Below are 16,482 nucleotides of genomic sequence, written 5' to 3'. Positions count from 1 at the left end.
CCGGAAAGAAGAGACGTAATTGGCTGCCGGGTCTGTTTGTGACACTCGGAGGTCTTAGACTCTATCCTCCCGCGCCGCTCTCAACCCCCAGTCTCGGGGGCGCTCTAGCAAAGAGTGGCCTTCTGCCTCGACCGTGAGACTCTATGGTCGTGGAGGGTGCGGTGCTGGCCTATCGCGTGCGGAGGAGCCGGGTGGGCTGGGCTGGCGCCTGCGCAGTGGGTCGGCGGTGTCCAGGCGCATGCTGAAGCAGGAGCGGGACCAGCGCGAGACTCCAGGCCGCGAGCGTAGAGCGGGACGTCCCGGCAGGAGCCAGGTAGCGCCCGCGTCGGGCGCACGGCCGAGCACACACGCGGCCTGCCCGCCCCTGCGCCGGGCACACGGCTGGACGCACGGCCTGCCCGCCCCTGCGCCGGCCCGGGCGGAATGGGAGGCGGGACCGGCGTGGCGGCTGCGAGCTCTGTAGGCCGCGGGCCGCGCTCTCCGGGCGGGCCGGCCTGGCTCTCCGCCTCGCTGTGCTTAGAGACGCGCCTTGCCCGGCCCGGCCGCCCTGGGGCCCGCTCCCCTCCTCCCGTACCGGAGCTGTCGCCGGGCACTGCCCGTGTCAGCGGCGCCGCAGCGGCCGGAGCGGTCGCTGGTCACAAGTTGCTCCGCTTCCGCACAGACTTGTGCGGCCGCGGGGACTTAAACCTTTGCTGAGGCGTGTCTAGTGGCTTGTAAAGGCGATTTCCAGCTTTGGCGCTGTGTTGGTCCTTCCGCAGAAGGCCAAAATAGACAGCTTGCGTCTATAGAGAGTGGGGCAAAATGCTGTGTGTGTAGAGCAGCGCTTGTCCGCTCTTGCTTGTTGTGGTTGGGGCTTGTTGCTTTGCAATATATATTTATTGTGTCTCTCATAAGTAGACACGTAGGATTGAGTTGAGCTGTATTAAGAGGATTAGAAAAGTGAAACGTAAATTTTTCATGTTTAATCTTGGAGTTCTTTGTTCAGTTTCAAATTATATGAAGTTGTATTAAATCTTTAGAGGACTGTCTTTATAGTCCTTTACCAGTCTGTATTTCACCTTCCTGAAAGCTAAGAATGGAAATAAGGGTGGACACAGTCTTCTGAATTGTGTGGCCATATGTACATAGCACTCGGCGTTACCATTTTACTCTCTTTAAATTCTCGTAGATCTTGAAAGCATTAGTACTGCTGTAAAAATCAAGAGTAAAACTTCAAAATGATGAATACAACAAACCTTCTGAAGGAATAATGCATTGCCTTGGCATCTTAGGCTCCTACTTCTGTAGGAAGCTTTCTGTGTAAAACTTCTAGGTATAAACAAAAGGAATTGGACTAACCTGCTTAGCAGTGATGAGTGTGTGGATTCATCATCAGGAAAATGGAACAGTTTAAGCATTCATTCTTATCACTACATTATTATGAAGCATTAATTTTGTACTCTTCTTATGTATAATGTTTTGGTTTTCAGGTTGTTTTTTTCCTTCTGACCAGTAATACATTGAGAGGTGCTTTTTTCCTTTTTTAGTGCTTCATTAATGTCAGGCTAGTTGTGGCTTCTGTTCTGATTATTGCCTTTGCTTTCTTTGCTGACAGGTCGCCTTTGGAGCAGGTCTTACAGGATTGTTCCAAACATCTTGTGCTGAGTTTAGAAAGTCGTCTTCCGGAGTGTAGTGTCTCTTCCTTCTCAGTACTACAGAAGCTCTGATTTTCTCAGCCTCTCTCTTACTGTCCTCTTATGTGCATAGAATGCTTCTGTGAGCACTGGAGACTGATTTTCTTCCAGGTCTTCCTGTTGTTAAAAATCTGATTTACAGCTTTACACAGCCTCATGAATTTAGATGAATGCAGAGTGCACAGTACCGTATTTTCACCACTTCAAGTCTCTTGTCTGCACTGTGCTGTGGATAAGTACTATGGCAGTTGAAGTGGATAATAAAGTCTGGATAGCAAGCTTTTTCTATTGTACTGAAAAAAATTAGTATATTAGCAAATTGTTGTGGTAATATTAAAATACTAGTTAATGTATTGTTTAGTTTCTATTAAAACCTAAGTATGAATTGCACAAGCTTTATACTAATTAGCAGTTTTTTGTACCAGTGTACCTTGCTCTCCTCAATGGCCTTTGCTTTTTTCTTTTTTACCATGTTTGTAGGAGAAGGCAATGATGTACTGTGAAATAAAATCTTTGTTTCTTTCTGGTCAAATTCCAGAATGCCAGGACTAAGCTGTAGATTCTACCAGCATAAATTCCCAGAGGTGGAAGATGTAGTGATGGTCAACGTTCGGTCCATTGCTGAAATGGGAGCCTATGTCAGCCTGCTGGAGTACAACAACATTGAAGGCATGATCCTTCTCAGTGAGCTGTCCAGGAGACGTATTCGTTCCATAAACAAACTCATCCGCATCGGGAGGAATGAATGCGTCGTGGTCATAAGAGTTGACAAAGAGAAAGGTATTTGGGGATATTGTGGGCTGTATCGAGATTGAATTCATAGAAAGAAATGCATGTAAACTAGGGAGCTTTGATATTCATTGGTTTTGCCAGGCGTTCTTTTTTAAGACACTTGAGCAAAACAGACCATCATCATGCCATCTGATATTTATAATAGTTCTTCCTTCCTCTGTGTCCTTGGGGAATTTGGTTAATGAAGGTCAGTCACATCACTAAAGATTTGCTTAAGTGGGTCCTCACCAGCTCAATGTTTGATCAACAAACCATAGTGAAGTGACATTTTCTTTTGATATCTGTGTAGATTTTCTAAGTCTTAACTGAAGAGAAGGATCTTCTGCTGTAGAGATAAAAATCTAAATGGTGAGCATGTAATGCTCACAGTACATCCTGTCCATTGAGAAGTCTTCAACCTTAGCTATAAAATAGATTATATATATGTGGTATTGACTACACATTAATTCTGTAGGTTACAAGCTGAGATTTTACAGGCAACTTTGTCTTTTCCTCTATTCTGAACATTTGAATCTTTTACTCTAAATGGTTTTTTAAAAATATATTTTCTATTTAGAACATGTCAGATTTTGATAATACTGTTCCCTGCAATCTTTAAAATCTATATCCACGTATAAATAAATAATAAAAATAAACACTGAGCACATCTCATAGAAACCTGACTGTTGGTATGTTTCTCAAGTAATAGGCTTTTCTAGGATACTTCTGGAACTGCAGGTAACTTTGGGATTAAGTAACAAATGACAGGATAAGGAAAAGCAGAGAGGACAGAAGCAGCAGAAGAAACCTATTTCAGATAGATCTGAAGTGAAATAACTTTCCCAGCATCTCTAATGAAAGAATATTTCCTCATACGAATTTTTGTTTTCTTAATAACAGAGGAACATATCTGGAATTCACATAGTGGTCTTCTATTGAATCTTTTAGGGAACTCGTGATTTGTGAGAAGTAGGTGGAGGCCTTTTCAGATTTACTAAGAGGTGGTTCAAAATAACTTTTTTCACAGACAGTTCTCCCGGAAGTGTGTCCAAGCAGTAGAGTCAGAATTTGAGGACAGGCCTACCTTAGTAGGAAACTGTTCAGAGCTAAACTGATGGAGTGCCATCCTTGAATGAAATTGAGTTGAGCATTACAAAAAATATGTATCAAACCTACTTCTTTGTATGTTGGTATGTTTTTTGCCAAAACTCTGTATAGCAACATAAAAATCAATAACTGCTGAAACATCTTGAACATTTCTTCTAAGTTGGCAGAGAAAACATTAAGGCAGTAATTTTGAAGAAGGTTCTACAAAACATTTGCTATTGTAAGTATTCACAACTGAAAGAATAATATGCTAATTGGATCATAATTTGATCAAATTCATTAAGGTTTGATTTTGTTACTTTATGTGGCAACAGACAGGGATAGTCTAGGCAAGAAGCAAATCCTGAGCCAGAGTGTTTGTTCTTTATACATTTATCTTGTGGGAATGTGCAATGCCTGACACTGTCAAAATGGTTTTCCCCAATAGGTTACATTGACTTATCAAAAAGAAGAGTTTCTCCAGAGGAGGCAATTAAATGTGAAGACAAATTCACAAAATCGAAGACAGTAAGTTGCTTTGCTGTATTAAGGCACTGTGTATTTCCAGCTTCTTTCCTGAGCAAGTAAAGTGCACAGACATAAGATAATATGAAAATAAAGTATTGTTCTCATTTATTAGGCATATTCTGATTCTCATTTACCTGTGCATATATATATATATATATATGTAAAACCAGTTCATTTGTCCATGAGTGCTCTGCTAAGCTGCTTCTTTATTAATGAATAGATCAAGTAAGATGTCAGTTGAAAATTTCTGATGTAAAGGTGTATATTGAAATGCCCAGACATCCAAAAGCATATGCTGGTTTAGCACACTGTGAACAACTTTTATTGAAAAGGCAGACAGGTAGTTTAAGACATTGACTCCTGCCTTTACTACTGTGTGATCTTATGCTTCCAAGTAGAAGGCTTACCATTAAATATTACTTTTAATTCTAATTTTTTGTCTGTTTTTGGCATTTGATTGGTGGTTTTTTTAACATTCCGTTTGTGTTTCAGGTTTACAGCATCCTTCGCCATGTTGCTGAAGTCTTGGAGTACACTAAGGATGAGCAGCTTGAGAGTCTATTCCAGAGAACTGCCTGGGTATTTGATGACAAGTACAAGAGACCAGGATATGGTGCTTATGATGCATTCAAGCATGCAGTCTCGTAAGGACATCTTTTCTACTTCTAGGGGTTTATTTTGTAGTTGCAGAGAAGTATTTTCTGGAGTAGATGCAGCATAATATTGGTTTGGGGATTTGTTTTGTTTTCTTTTCAGAGTCAATATGTAGAATGTACTGGTCAAGTAAACCTAGTAGATTTTGACATTAGTCTTCCAGTTGCTTATTGTAGGTTTCTCTGTCTTATTGATTTCTGCAAGTTCCCAACGCTCTTGAGAAAAAGGCTCAGAGTTGACTTGTTTTTATCTATCCTTGAGTATCCTTCTCTGTGTGTATCAGGTTTGTAAAAGCAGTAATTGAATTTGATGTAGAGAACTACTGAAGCATTGGTAAATTTGTTTGACATATAAAAGAAACATGATTACAAACACTGGAGAGATTTCTGTTGCTACAGATGAGCCTGTGACATTTCTAACAGAAGAAGTGGCACTGATCTTGGTTTGTCTGTCAGAATTTGCCTGTTCGTAGTCCCAAGCGCATGTTGTCAAAAATATCCAGCTCAGTGTCTGAAGATATTTCTGCTCACAGCTGACTGTCACTCTTCCACTGCACAGGCAGAGTTTTTCTTTTTTAAATGCAACAAGCTGGCTTGTTATGTCTCTATACTTAAATAATGGGAATGGGATCATGAACTTAGAAATTTAATTATGAACAGAAGAATACAGAAATTATGATGCTAAGGGAATATGCATTGAGATATATTGGTCTTTATAATTATATTTGATATTTTAATTTGCTTCCAGAATTAACCTATTTGGTTTCCCCCTAAATATTCTGTAATGAAATCGGCAATCCAGAAATCTATTTCTGAATAAATATTTCCCGTTTAACTTTTTTTATAGCAGGTAAACCTATGAGCAATGAACTTGTGTTGAACACTAGGTGGCAGTATTAAAATTTTAGAAATTTTGTTGATTTAAATAATGGCACTTTGTAGCATTTTCATTAGCTTAAAACCATCTCTGTGATTTTGGGGAAGAGACAACATGAATCCTCATTTAGAGTGGATGTATTCTGTTTCATGGAATAACAATTACTTTCTAATGGTAGTAAATTTACTGGTTATGGGGAAATCTGAACACATTGCTGAAGAAGAAATCCTAGATCATTCTGTAACTGATAAATACTTAGCTAAAAACCTGTGTAGTAGAAGAACAAAAATCTGTAGTTACACTGTCTGTTTAAGCTTCTCTTAAACTCAGAAAAATTCCTGAACACACATGCCATTATTTGCTCATCTGCTGTTCAGGTTGGAGCACGAACTTCTGAAGCTCTCTGATCTCAAAACATGTTTCCGTCAGTAATGCCTTAAGGCTTCTGACAATGGACTGCAATTTTTATATGTTTCTGCTGTGGTCTTACATAAAGCTATAGTGGTTGAGCAGAAAAATGTAGATATTACTGCCTTCCTATGCTTGTTTTAAGTGCTTGCTGGAGGCTTAGGGTGCCCTCTAAGGATTTCACTTGCTATCTATTTCTTAGTACCAAGGATTAGTGGTTTGGAGTTTCACACAGCAGGATACCTGTGGCAAAATTTTCAAGTATATTTACCCTCTGATCAGTAAGAATTAGATATCCAGGACCTATTTGTTGGAAGCCTACCAAATGCTCAGGAAAGTAACTCAAAGATTTAACAGAATAGACTGTAAATGAAGAAGCAGAATTAGTATGTTCCATAAATCACTTCCACCACACGAGTCCGTATTTTTGATCTGTAAAAAAACTGTCATATTTCTGGATTGTTTGCTTGTGTTTGGCCCTTGTACTATCTGTAGTCAGTATATAAAATAATGAAAAATGACGTTTTATTAGAAGCAGTGACCAATCTCCTGTATTGCGTCTTGTTTCTTGGATCATATTAATTCATGTTTTCCTGCTAGTAGTATTGTAGGTGATCTGATATTGCTTTTCAGAGAACTGCACCTCCTGTCTCTGAAAAACAGGAACAATTTTTGTGAGGAGTTTTTTGGTTATGGTCTTTGTTTCAGTTATATTTTGGATGAAATTAATCTAGTGATAAAGAGAATTGACACTGCTTCCTCAAACAAGAGCTGCTAATTGATGTGGATAAACAGCAGAGGAGTTTGCCTCTGTGACCTCCAGACTTTAAACTCTTAGCTTATGATCTAAAAAACTTTATTCTTTCTTTAGCCAGTAATGTAGCCAGCAGATAAGTAGCTGTCTGTATTCTAGTCACTGTTAAAAAGGAGTGCAGAATAACAAGGAATAAGTATAGGTTACTTGGCAGAATGACAAAAATCTCATGTCTGAATGAAACGCTAAAATAACTCAAAAACCTCAGATTTATCGTGGATTCTCCTTCATGCAATATGGGTTTGTTTTCACATTGGAGGGAAACATAAATACCAAGCAGCTAGATATTTTTCTCACTCTGTGTTTCATGTACAAATGGAGCTGGGCAGAAGTCATTACATTTCTTAAAAAAATAAAAAATAATAATTCAGATCTTTTCTTCTAGCAACAGATTGAGTAAACTGCTTTTCTCCTTTGTTGTTAAATCCTTCCAATTCAAAATATTTTAGAAACAGATGTGTTTATTTTCTTCCGTTGTTTCAATAGACTCTCGAGAAATTTCCCTGTTTTTATTGCCTGGTAGATCTTTATGCTTGTGCATAATAATATTGAAATAGTACCGGAAGTTAATGTTATTTTACATTCCATTCCAGTATAACTTGTGTAACGTTGCTTTGTTTGGCTCAGAGACCCTACGATCCTGGATAGCCTAGATCTGACAGAGGAAGAGAGGCGGGTATTGATTGACAATATTAACAGACGTCTGACCCCACAAGCAGTCAAAATCCGAGCTGGTGAGTTACTTCTAGGTGTTCGTTACACGCATCTTGACACTTCAGTCAAGTTAGCATATCTTGTTGCAAACTATAAGCTCAGTTAAAACTAGTGTTGGTGGTGCTGATATTCGAGTGGAACTGTTCTTCCAGAGTTAAGACATCTTAATCAAAGGTTGCTTGCAGAATGCCTACATGGATTCTCTAAGTCCGGGTGATTTGGCTTTTATATTTCCCCCCAAACTGCAGATTCCTTGGGACACAAACTACTTGTTCTGATATGTAATGCGTATCAGAATTATCACATTGCACTGGTACACAATTAAATTAAGTATTTTAAAGTTATTCTTGCATCCACAATATTCCTTTTCATTATTCAAACTGTTAAATTGTTTGGCTCTCTAACAGAATGATTGATCTCCATCAGTGTGACTGGGTCATGTGTCTTAGCCACTTGTCCATGAACATGTAAAGATAGTACTGACTTTCCTCTGGGTGTATGTCTGACTGATTGGTTGCAAGCCATTCAGCAGGAATATATTAGCTGAAGCTTAGCACATCTCTACTGTATTCATACAGTGCATGAGCTGGTTTGTCTCATATTAGCTCAGTGCAGGCAGAAAAAGCACATGCCTGCACATCTTAAGAAGGCATACTTTAAAGCTGTAAATGTGGTTGTACAGCTACCTGAACAGCCTAAAAGCATGCTTGCCATTAAACAGATAGTCAGTGTAGCAGAGTCACATTTTTTTAACCAGACTGAGAAATTGTCTCTGCTCTGCAAGGGTATATTGAAGAGCATTAGCATTTGTTGATTACTGTGGAGATAAGCCATGCCCACATGACAGTGGAGTCAAGGAGAGAATGCAAAAACTAAGGTAATGAAAAATTCCTTTACCTAGTACTTTATATCACGATGTGTTAGCATAGACTTCAAAAATGTAAGTGGGTTTTGGTTGCCATAAAGAATGAAATTGCTAACATAAATAGTACTTCATTAATTTTGAAAATAAAATTACTTGACAAGCAAATTCTCAAATTCCTTCATCGTGGCTATTTTGTTGGGATAGTCTAAGTTTTTAATTTTGTCTTCAAAGCAAGTGTAGCAATTCTCCATTGGCTTGTAATCTCATCCTGAGGCTGACTGGGATGTTCTTATGTAAATCTGTTTGTGATAGCTGAGAATTAACAGGTTGTTGTTAGTCATCTGGAAGTGAAACTAACTTCTCTGTGTAGCTTAGTCTTGCACCATTGCTATGTAGGTAAAGAAATCTTTAGACTAATCAGGGTATTACAGATATGACTAGCTTTAATCTATGCCTTGATTTCCAAACATCTACAGAAAGCTATAGCTATATGTTAATATAACTTACCTTAATAAAATAAAAATAATTTTAGTGCTCTTCAAGTGCTGCCTCTGTAATTGCTGACAGAATTCCACAAATTTGTGGATGTGCTTTCCTTCAGGTTTCATTTTTCCTGATAGATCTTTCATTTTCTCTGATATTTATTGCTTTTATGTTTTCTTTTCTCCATGTGAAATATGTAATTATTCCTGATGAGTTCATTGGGTGAGAGGTGAGTAAATGTGGGTATATTATTTCATACCTTGGCTTTTCAAAGCACAATGTAAAATGTACATCTGAAGAATTTCTGAAGACTTCAACTTACAAGTCGAGAAAGCAAAATACCTACCTCAGCTACTGAGACTCTCATTGTGGATAAACATCAGATGCTAAAAGGCTTTACTAAAGCTTAGGTTAACAAGCTTTGGAGATTCTACAGCTCTTGGTAACTGAAGTTTTATTATTTGTATTCCTCTGTCGTAGATATTGAGGTTGCCTGTTATGGTTATGAAGGCATAGATGCAGTAAAAGAAGCTTTGAGAGCTGGCTTGAACTGTTCCACGGAGAACATGCCTATTAAAGTAAGTGTCTGTCTTAATAGTGAAGTCAAAAGCAAAGTTCCTGATGCCCTCAGGTACCAGGAGCACAGCAGCTGCAGTTGTCACAGTCACGTAGCTGAAGCTGGACAGCCGTGTACCTGATTTCTGATTCTTCTGTAGCAGGTCTGTAGCACACTTCCTTTCAACCGTGTGCTGACAGTTGTTCCTGGGACTGTGCTGTAGCTTCCCAGGTTCAAAAGCTGTATTTATTCTGTTCAATTTATTGAAGTCTAGTATTGGCATGCTACATACCTACTGCTCCTTTATGTAGCCTTGGGTAGGGAGCAACAAATTTTATTTTCAGATGTAAGATTATGTAAGAAAATGAATGATTGATCCGTGTATGTTTGAGTGGTGGTAGAATGGCTGCTGTACCCAGGCCTAGTTTTCTTCTCCAACAGTTGTAGGATATTGAGTGCATTACTGAATAAGTGTTTTCAAAAAAACTTGGAAATACTTCCTTCTTAGAACATGGTTTCTTGTAACAGAAGTTTACTTTTCCAGTCATTTTACCAAAAAAAAATTACGTATATATATACACACATACAAAAGACGTGGTCTCTAAATTGTTTGAAAAATTATGTGGTAGGCTGTTTTACTGATCAGCAAAGTAGATACTCTCTGCTTAAGAATATTTGTCTAAATAAACATACTATGTAGAAATAACTGATGCTGATTTTGGAAATCAGGTGGGCCATGCACTTTCTTGTCTACTATTTCTGTCCTAGTTGTTTATACCTCTAGAAAGGGGTTTTCTGATGGAAAAACGTTTCTTCTGTGAATTGTATGTTCAGAACAGCGTTGCTCACTTTGCTTTTGAGATTTTTCTTTGTTTTTGTTACTGAGTTGGCTTTTTTTATTCCTCCCTCACTTATCCCTACAATGTGTATTAGATTAATCTGATAGCCCCTCCTCGTTATGTGATGACTACTACAACACTGGAGAGAACTGAAGGACTGTCTGTTCTAAATCAAGCCATGACTGTAATTAAAGAAAAAATTGAAGAGAAGAGAGGAGTCTTTAATGTGCAGATGGAGGTAAGAACACATGACATTCTAAAAGGGCATTTTCTTTTTTGCTTGCAACGTTTTTAAAGTAGAGAGAAGTCAGTAGTCCTAGGAGAAATTTTAGCAAAAACATATTAAGAAACTAAAAACACTAAACCTCTGTGTTCATAAACAAATGGCCAAAAATTCTCATTTTCCTGAGTTTTGCGTGACTTCCGGATGTACTTAATCTCTTGCTCTTTATGTAGAATCAGAGCCTGCAAATATACGTGGTCTTTCTTAATGACAGTTCACCATGTGTTGTTTTTTTCCAGCCTAAGGTGGTTACTGACACCGATGAGACTGAGCTTGCAAGGCAGTTGGAAAGACTGGAGAGGGAAAATGCCGAAGTGGATGGGGATGATGATGCTGAGGAAATGGAAGCCAAAACCGAAGACTAAATGTTCTGGGGTATTTAGAAGAGACAGACCACATGAATAATTAGAGACCCCATTGCAAACACTCTGGACTAAGTGTTTCCAGTATTGAAAACTTCAAATGCAAATACTTAAAGTGTTTTACTCTTTTAAAAAAGACCAATATGTGAAAGGCTCTTCTAAATAATATTTGATGCAGCAGTTTTCACAAATTCAGTCCTTCAGGGAGAAGCTGCCTGGTCAAATTCAAGGCTCAGATCTGGCCGGAGGGAGGTTGCAGCCCCATGTTTAACATTGTCATACATAACAATTCTGAATTGGGGATTGCAGCTCAGTGCATCTGTTAATGAGCTTTCCTAAAAGCACCGAAACTAAGCAAGCTGGACAGTTCTATACAAAATGTATTTGAGCAAATATTCAATAAATTTCTGGGCTATGTAACTCTAAGATTTTTTTTTTTCTCCTTTATTGCATAGCCTAGAGTGGTATGAATATAACACCTGGAAGGATATGATCAGTGGGTGACTCCCCTTTAACACTGAAAGGGCTTTCTTTTGTTTGCTTTAAATCAAGCTGCCAATGTGGAACAAAATGTTTTGCTTGCAAGTTTGTTGATGCAGACTTGTTTAAAATAGATTTCCTTTGTTTTTTATCTGCATTTAGGGACAGAGAACTTGAAAACTTCAGACATACCTTGTTACCATTCCAATAAACATAGCTAATGAATGAAAAATCACATATAGTTGCCTTTTGCTCCTTTAGGTGAATATAGAGGGAGCTTTAATTAACTTACTGGTACTTCAACATAAACAGTGCTGTCCTCTGAGCTCACTGCTGTATGACCTTCAATTCTGCATACCCTGAATCTGGTTTACATTGGATTGAGCTATTCACTATAGAAACAACCTGTTTATCTTCTCTGAAGAAGGGAAACAAGATGTGCTTTCCATGTTGAAGTGTAAAAGAAATAAATACATCCTGTTTTCCTCGTCTGCAGGAATTGGAAGGGCAAGTTGTTTTCTTTAAGTAACATTTCCAGATCGCTTGATTTTTAAACATTTATATATGTTTTACTGTCATGTCCCATATTGCACATCTCCTTTTTTCATAATATTTTTGTGCTGCCAGAGGAAAAATTCATAAATGAAGCTTTGAGCCTTAACTATGAATTCTTAATATCGCCACAGTATGAACAACGTAATTGCTACTTGGTGTTGCCACAAGGCAGTCACAACGGGCATGTGTATTTCAATCCATGCCTGATTGTTAGAGAAGTTTCACATGTACTCAACAAAGAAAAGTTAAGTAACTTCTAGTGTTTGCACAATGTTGGGAAGTAGCCGAATGTGTCATCACAAAATGAAGAAACAAATATTTGGGGTTATTTTATGGCTATTTTCTCAAATTGTTGTCTTTTCAGAAGTTTTATAAGATAACATTGTCATGGCTTGGAGGTGTGATGTTAGTATCCTGTTTGAACAGCTCTTCCAACTTTGCCCATTCACTAAAATAGTCATTTGTCTTTCATTAAACACAACACACGCATACCCAGACAAAAGAACATAGTGTTTAAAAGCTAAAAAGTCGCCATGTGATCTGTATGCCAAAATAATGCTATAAAGCAAAGCACTGAAAAACGAGCCACCTACTATTAGGGGGTTACAATTACTATCATCTCTTTTTTGGTCTGCTAATGGGTGAGTATCATTTCTGCCAGTAACTTGGGCAAAAGTTTGCTAAACTTGTTCAAGTAGCTACAGGAACTTTTCTGATTAGAGCCTCGCTTTGTTGGTGTATACAACTCTGTCAGTTTTGAGTGCCTGAAAAAAATCACTGAGATGGTGAGGACAGTAACAAAGCAGCTGAAGATAAATGCATTTCAGTCACTTGTTACCCTGGCAGCTAAAATCGGGCTCTCTTGTTGCCTGAGTGGATTTTAACCAAGAAGCTTAAATGAAAGGTTCAATGCAATTTAGTGGATATTTGTTGTGTAGCTAGAAGGAGCAGGTCTAAGAGGGCTGCTGATGTGTGTGTAAGGGAGCACTGCATCTGCTAAGCCAGCGCTGGGCCTCAGCTGTGCTGCGTCAGTTGCTGTGACTTACGGATCTTCAGAAGTTGTTGAGGTGATACCATCTATCTCAGCTGATCTCTTCTCTATGTGTGGAACTGCATTTGCTTGCCAAATGCTTAAAATAAGGGCCGCAGGTTTTGTGTGTATGTCTTTGTCCAGTTGCCAAAGTGAGGAAGCATGTTCTGGCTGTTCATTAGCAACTGTGCTGTTTACTCGATTGTAATTGCAAGGCCAAAATCTCCACTTACACTCGTGCAGTGAACTGAAGAGAAAGGAACAGGTATACCTGTGGACAGGACTTGGCCTCATGGGTTAATTGTAAGGATCTCAGTTTGGCTTTCATATCCTGAATTAATTTTGTAAGATTGGCAGCTTGGAAGCAGTTTTTTGTGTAACATCTGATAAGGATTCATTCATACAAAAAACCTCAGAGGTGCTGGCTCAGGTCAGGCACACGCAGTCCTGTGACACACAGCCCAGTGTCTTCTTTCTTATGAGGGGAAATCGTGGCTGCTACAGAAGGGGTGCCCTCCTCTCTTGGGGCTGTTGTGGTTTGTTTTTTAAGTACATTGACAATTGCTTGCTGTTTTCTCTCTGATTCTGGCCCTCAGTGGTTTTTTAGATGCAGTGGAACTGGCGTGTTGTTCTTCATAGTGGAATCTGCGCTTTGATGTTTAATTTCCGATAGCTTTTTGTTTCAGATTTCAGGCAATTAAACATTGATTGCCAAACACTGCCACCTTTCTACATAAAAATGCTCTTATGTCAATACTTTTAAACACTTGTCATCTTTCACTTTCATCTAGAAATATTTAATCATTTTTTATTTTGATGTGGTTTGTTTTTGTCTCCTTTCATCCCTAATCCACCAAAGGAGCTAAATATTTAATGGTGTCCTACGCTAGAGGGCAAAGTTGTAGCATCTTAAGAAGAGGCTGCTTTGGAAAAGCCAGGTGTATGTGACACTGTCCCCATGACAGTACACAATGGGCATTGCAGAACATGCAACAGAGGTTGTCCAGGTGCCCCTAATCAGCTGTCTGTGGCTTTGTGAGGGACTGACCTGGAGGTGTCGGCAATACGTGTCCTGTTGGCCAGCTGAAACAGCAGAGTCTGCACTCAGAGCCAGCTACTCCTGCCTTTCCATTCAACCCTGAGTAGCATCTCGCGGTGCTGATGCCTGCAGCTGCCGCTCCAGGCACCAAATGCAAATTCTAAGGCATATAAAGTATTTGGGGGACACTTTGAATGGAAAAAAAAGGTCAAGCACTCAACTGTGCTTTTTTCTTAAAATACTACACTGACGTGTGGAAAGCACTCTAAGAAGGATCTGAGGAAACAGACAGTCTTCCCTTCAGTGAGCTTCAAGCCCCACAGATTTGATACAGAGTTCCCGAGGTTTTTATGGATCAAAGCATGTCCTTTTCCACCCGCTGGCTTCAGTGCCAGAACTTGTCTTCCCAGCACATGTGTGAATACAGCAACGTGGGTCTCCTGGCTCGTTTTGCACTATATGACCGTGAAAGATCTATATTTACTCAGCCTCAGGGAGCAATGTAGGTAGGGGCAGTTTGTTAGCCTTGAGTAATTACAGAATGTGACGGGGGAAAGAGGTATGTATGTGATAAATATCCAAAGTATTGAAGAAATACTTTGAAGTATTGAAGGAATTGAAGGCTCTAGATTATAAAAAGTAGTTGATACAAATCCTGTTGTTTAATGACCAGCTACAGCATTTGCTTCACCATTCACTGGCAGTTTAACGTAAAATTCTTTGTTGCTAGTGGTAATTTTGTCAAGACCCGTCTGCAGGGTTGTGGGTGGTCTGCAAGTTGGAGAAAAAGAGTTCATTCAGATGAGGGCTGGTTATGGTGCAATTCTGAGATCACTGAGCAAGAGCCCCCTGCAAGCTTCTACCTGCCCTCACTAGCATGAAATTATCTCACCCACCCTGTTATAAATTGCCTGCAGTAACAAGCTGAGCAAGGTGAAGTCAAACCTCAAATACCGAACGGTGGAACACTGTGTTCATGGAGCTGGATATATAAAGAGTGCATCTCCGGGAAAGGCACACAGCAGTCTCTTGTGTACCTAGACTCAAGTTTTCTTTTTTCTCAAGTTTAATTCTGATGTACAGAATACTGTGAGCTGACATTTATTTGCCTTTTTCTGCTGAATGAATCAGGTTTTTTTCGCAAGATTCTGCCTCTGAGTACAACTTCTATTTATATTTATGTATCAACACAGAGATTCTTTTTTAAACTAAAAGACATACTTTAAGTTAATTTCTCATTTATTTTATGGCCACAATAATATTTTTAAAATTACAAAAAACTTCCATTGACATACCACATACCTACAGCAAAAAGTACTCCTCTAGGTGTTCTGTTAAACTTACTGTACTTCTTTAGGTGGCCTGAAGAACAAACATAACTGGGATATGACTTCTGCAGCCAGTTACCCTGTGGCTGCCTGCCTTTCCCAAAGTGGCAACGGCAGTACACCAGGAGCTACACAGGTAATTTCCATATGGGCCAGCTGCTTCTGGAATCTCAGCCAGCATGCTTTCTCTTTATACAGCAATCAATTTTTATAACTTCAAGGAGTGTTCAGTCACGCATTGCATTTCTTGTGATCTCTGTGGGACTGTTCTCTAGGTTGTCTCCAGTACATTGGCAGGTTTGAATTCTTCAGGGTCTTGCTCTTTCTTGCTAAAAGTTATAAAAGATAGTATAAAGATAAAGAAATTGTTTGTTCCTTTCCCTCGGTACAGGAAAGCATGACCGATAATCTGACTCGGTGTGCAAAGACTGAGAGATACTTGAGTCACTTTGTCTTATTGACCTCCGGACCCTTTGTACAATACAAGTGCTTTTGTTTATTCATTATACTCTACATCATGTTTCTTATCACAGCCCCTAGCCCTGCCCTTATATATCACCTTTACTTTGGTACAAGTCAGGGAATGCTCACAGTACAGCAAAGAATATTACTTCTGAACAGCAGCACTGTCTGAAATATTATAACTAGTTTATTTTATCAGGACAAGATTTGATAAATACATCAAACATTTATTTAAGCCAAAGTCTCAAAAAATGTAATAAACATCTAAGTTCATATTCAGACACAAAAAGGCACTCGTTTCAGAGGAGCTCGGGAGTTACAGGAAGTCGCAGCACATTGTTCTTTGATCAGACTGCTTCACTGAAAGCCCAAATAGTTTCTTATGTTGGGATTTAGGGTATTAGTTGAGAATCTTGGTTTATACGCCCAGAGGTCACTGAAAGTAAAAGGGGCTTTTAGGTGCTTTGGGGCTACTTTGGTAAAAATTTCTGGCAAAGAAATTATTTCAAGGTTTGTAAAAGTTTCCTTGTAAACATAATATTCTATGTGTTACCTTTAGCATGTTCTGATCTGTGCAAGATGTGTTTATTAGATGAGAAATTTAAAGCAGCAGAGTTGATTAGTCTGAAGTTTTGAGGGATGTGATCTTATAATTCTGCTTCTCCCTCCCATGCAA

The 16,482-nt window shown here is 39.1% G+C and overlaps 1 protein-coding gene across 1 annotated transcript; it reads left to right on the top strand.

Moving 5' to 3' along the window:
* Nucleotides 1-161: 161 nt before the first annotated feature.
* Nucleotides 162-11,629, top strand: EIF2S1 (eukaryotic translation initiation factor 2 subunit alpha). The gene is made up of 8 exons (XM_065839973.2): nt 162-313; nt 2,212-2,453; nt 3,979-4,058; nt 4,551-4,702; nt 7,438-7,544; nt 9,353-9,450; nt 10,362-10,505; nt 10,790-11,629. Exons 2-8 carry the CDS (start codon nt 2,213-2,215, stop codon nt 10,913-10,915), a joined length of 948 nt encoding a protein of 315 aa, XP_065696045.1. The 5' UTR covers nt 162-313; nt 2,212; the 3' UTR covers nt 10,916-11,629.
* Nucleotides 11,630-16,482: the final 4,853 nt, after the last annotated feature.

Source organism: Patagioenas fasciata, chromosome 5 (assembly GCF_037038585.1).
Source record: "Patagioenas fasciata isolate bPatFas1 chromosome 5, bPatFas1.hap1, whole genome shotgun sequence".
Classification (NCBI taxonomy): domain Eukaryota; kingdom Metazoa; phylum Chordata; class Aves; order Columbiformes; family Columbidae; genus Patagioenas; species Patagioenas fasciata.
This window is presented reverse-complemented; position numbering and strand designations above follow the sequence as displayed.

Excerpts from the sequence above, each read along its gene's own strand:
- EIF2S1 (XM_065839973.2), top strand. The coding sequence starts at position 2,213 with ATGCCAGGACTAAGCTGTAGATTCTACCAGCATAAATTCCCAGAGGTG. Across the intron at positions 4,703-7,437 it reads GCATTCAAGCATGCAGTCTC|AGACCCTACGATCCTGGATA; the intron begins GTAAGGACATCT and ends TGTTTGGCTCAG. Across the intron at positions 9,451-10,361 it reads CGGAGAACATGCCTATTAAA|ATTAATCTGATAGCCCCTCC; the intron begins GTAAGTGTCTGT and ends AATGTGTATTAG.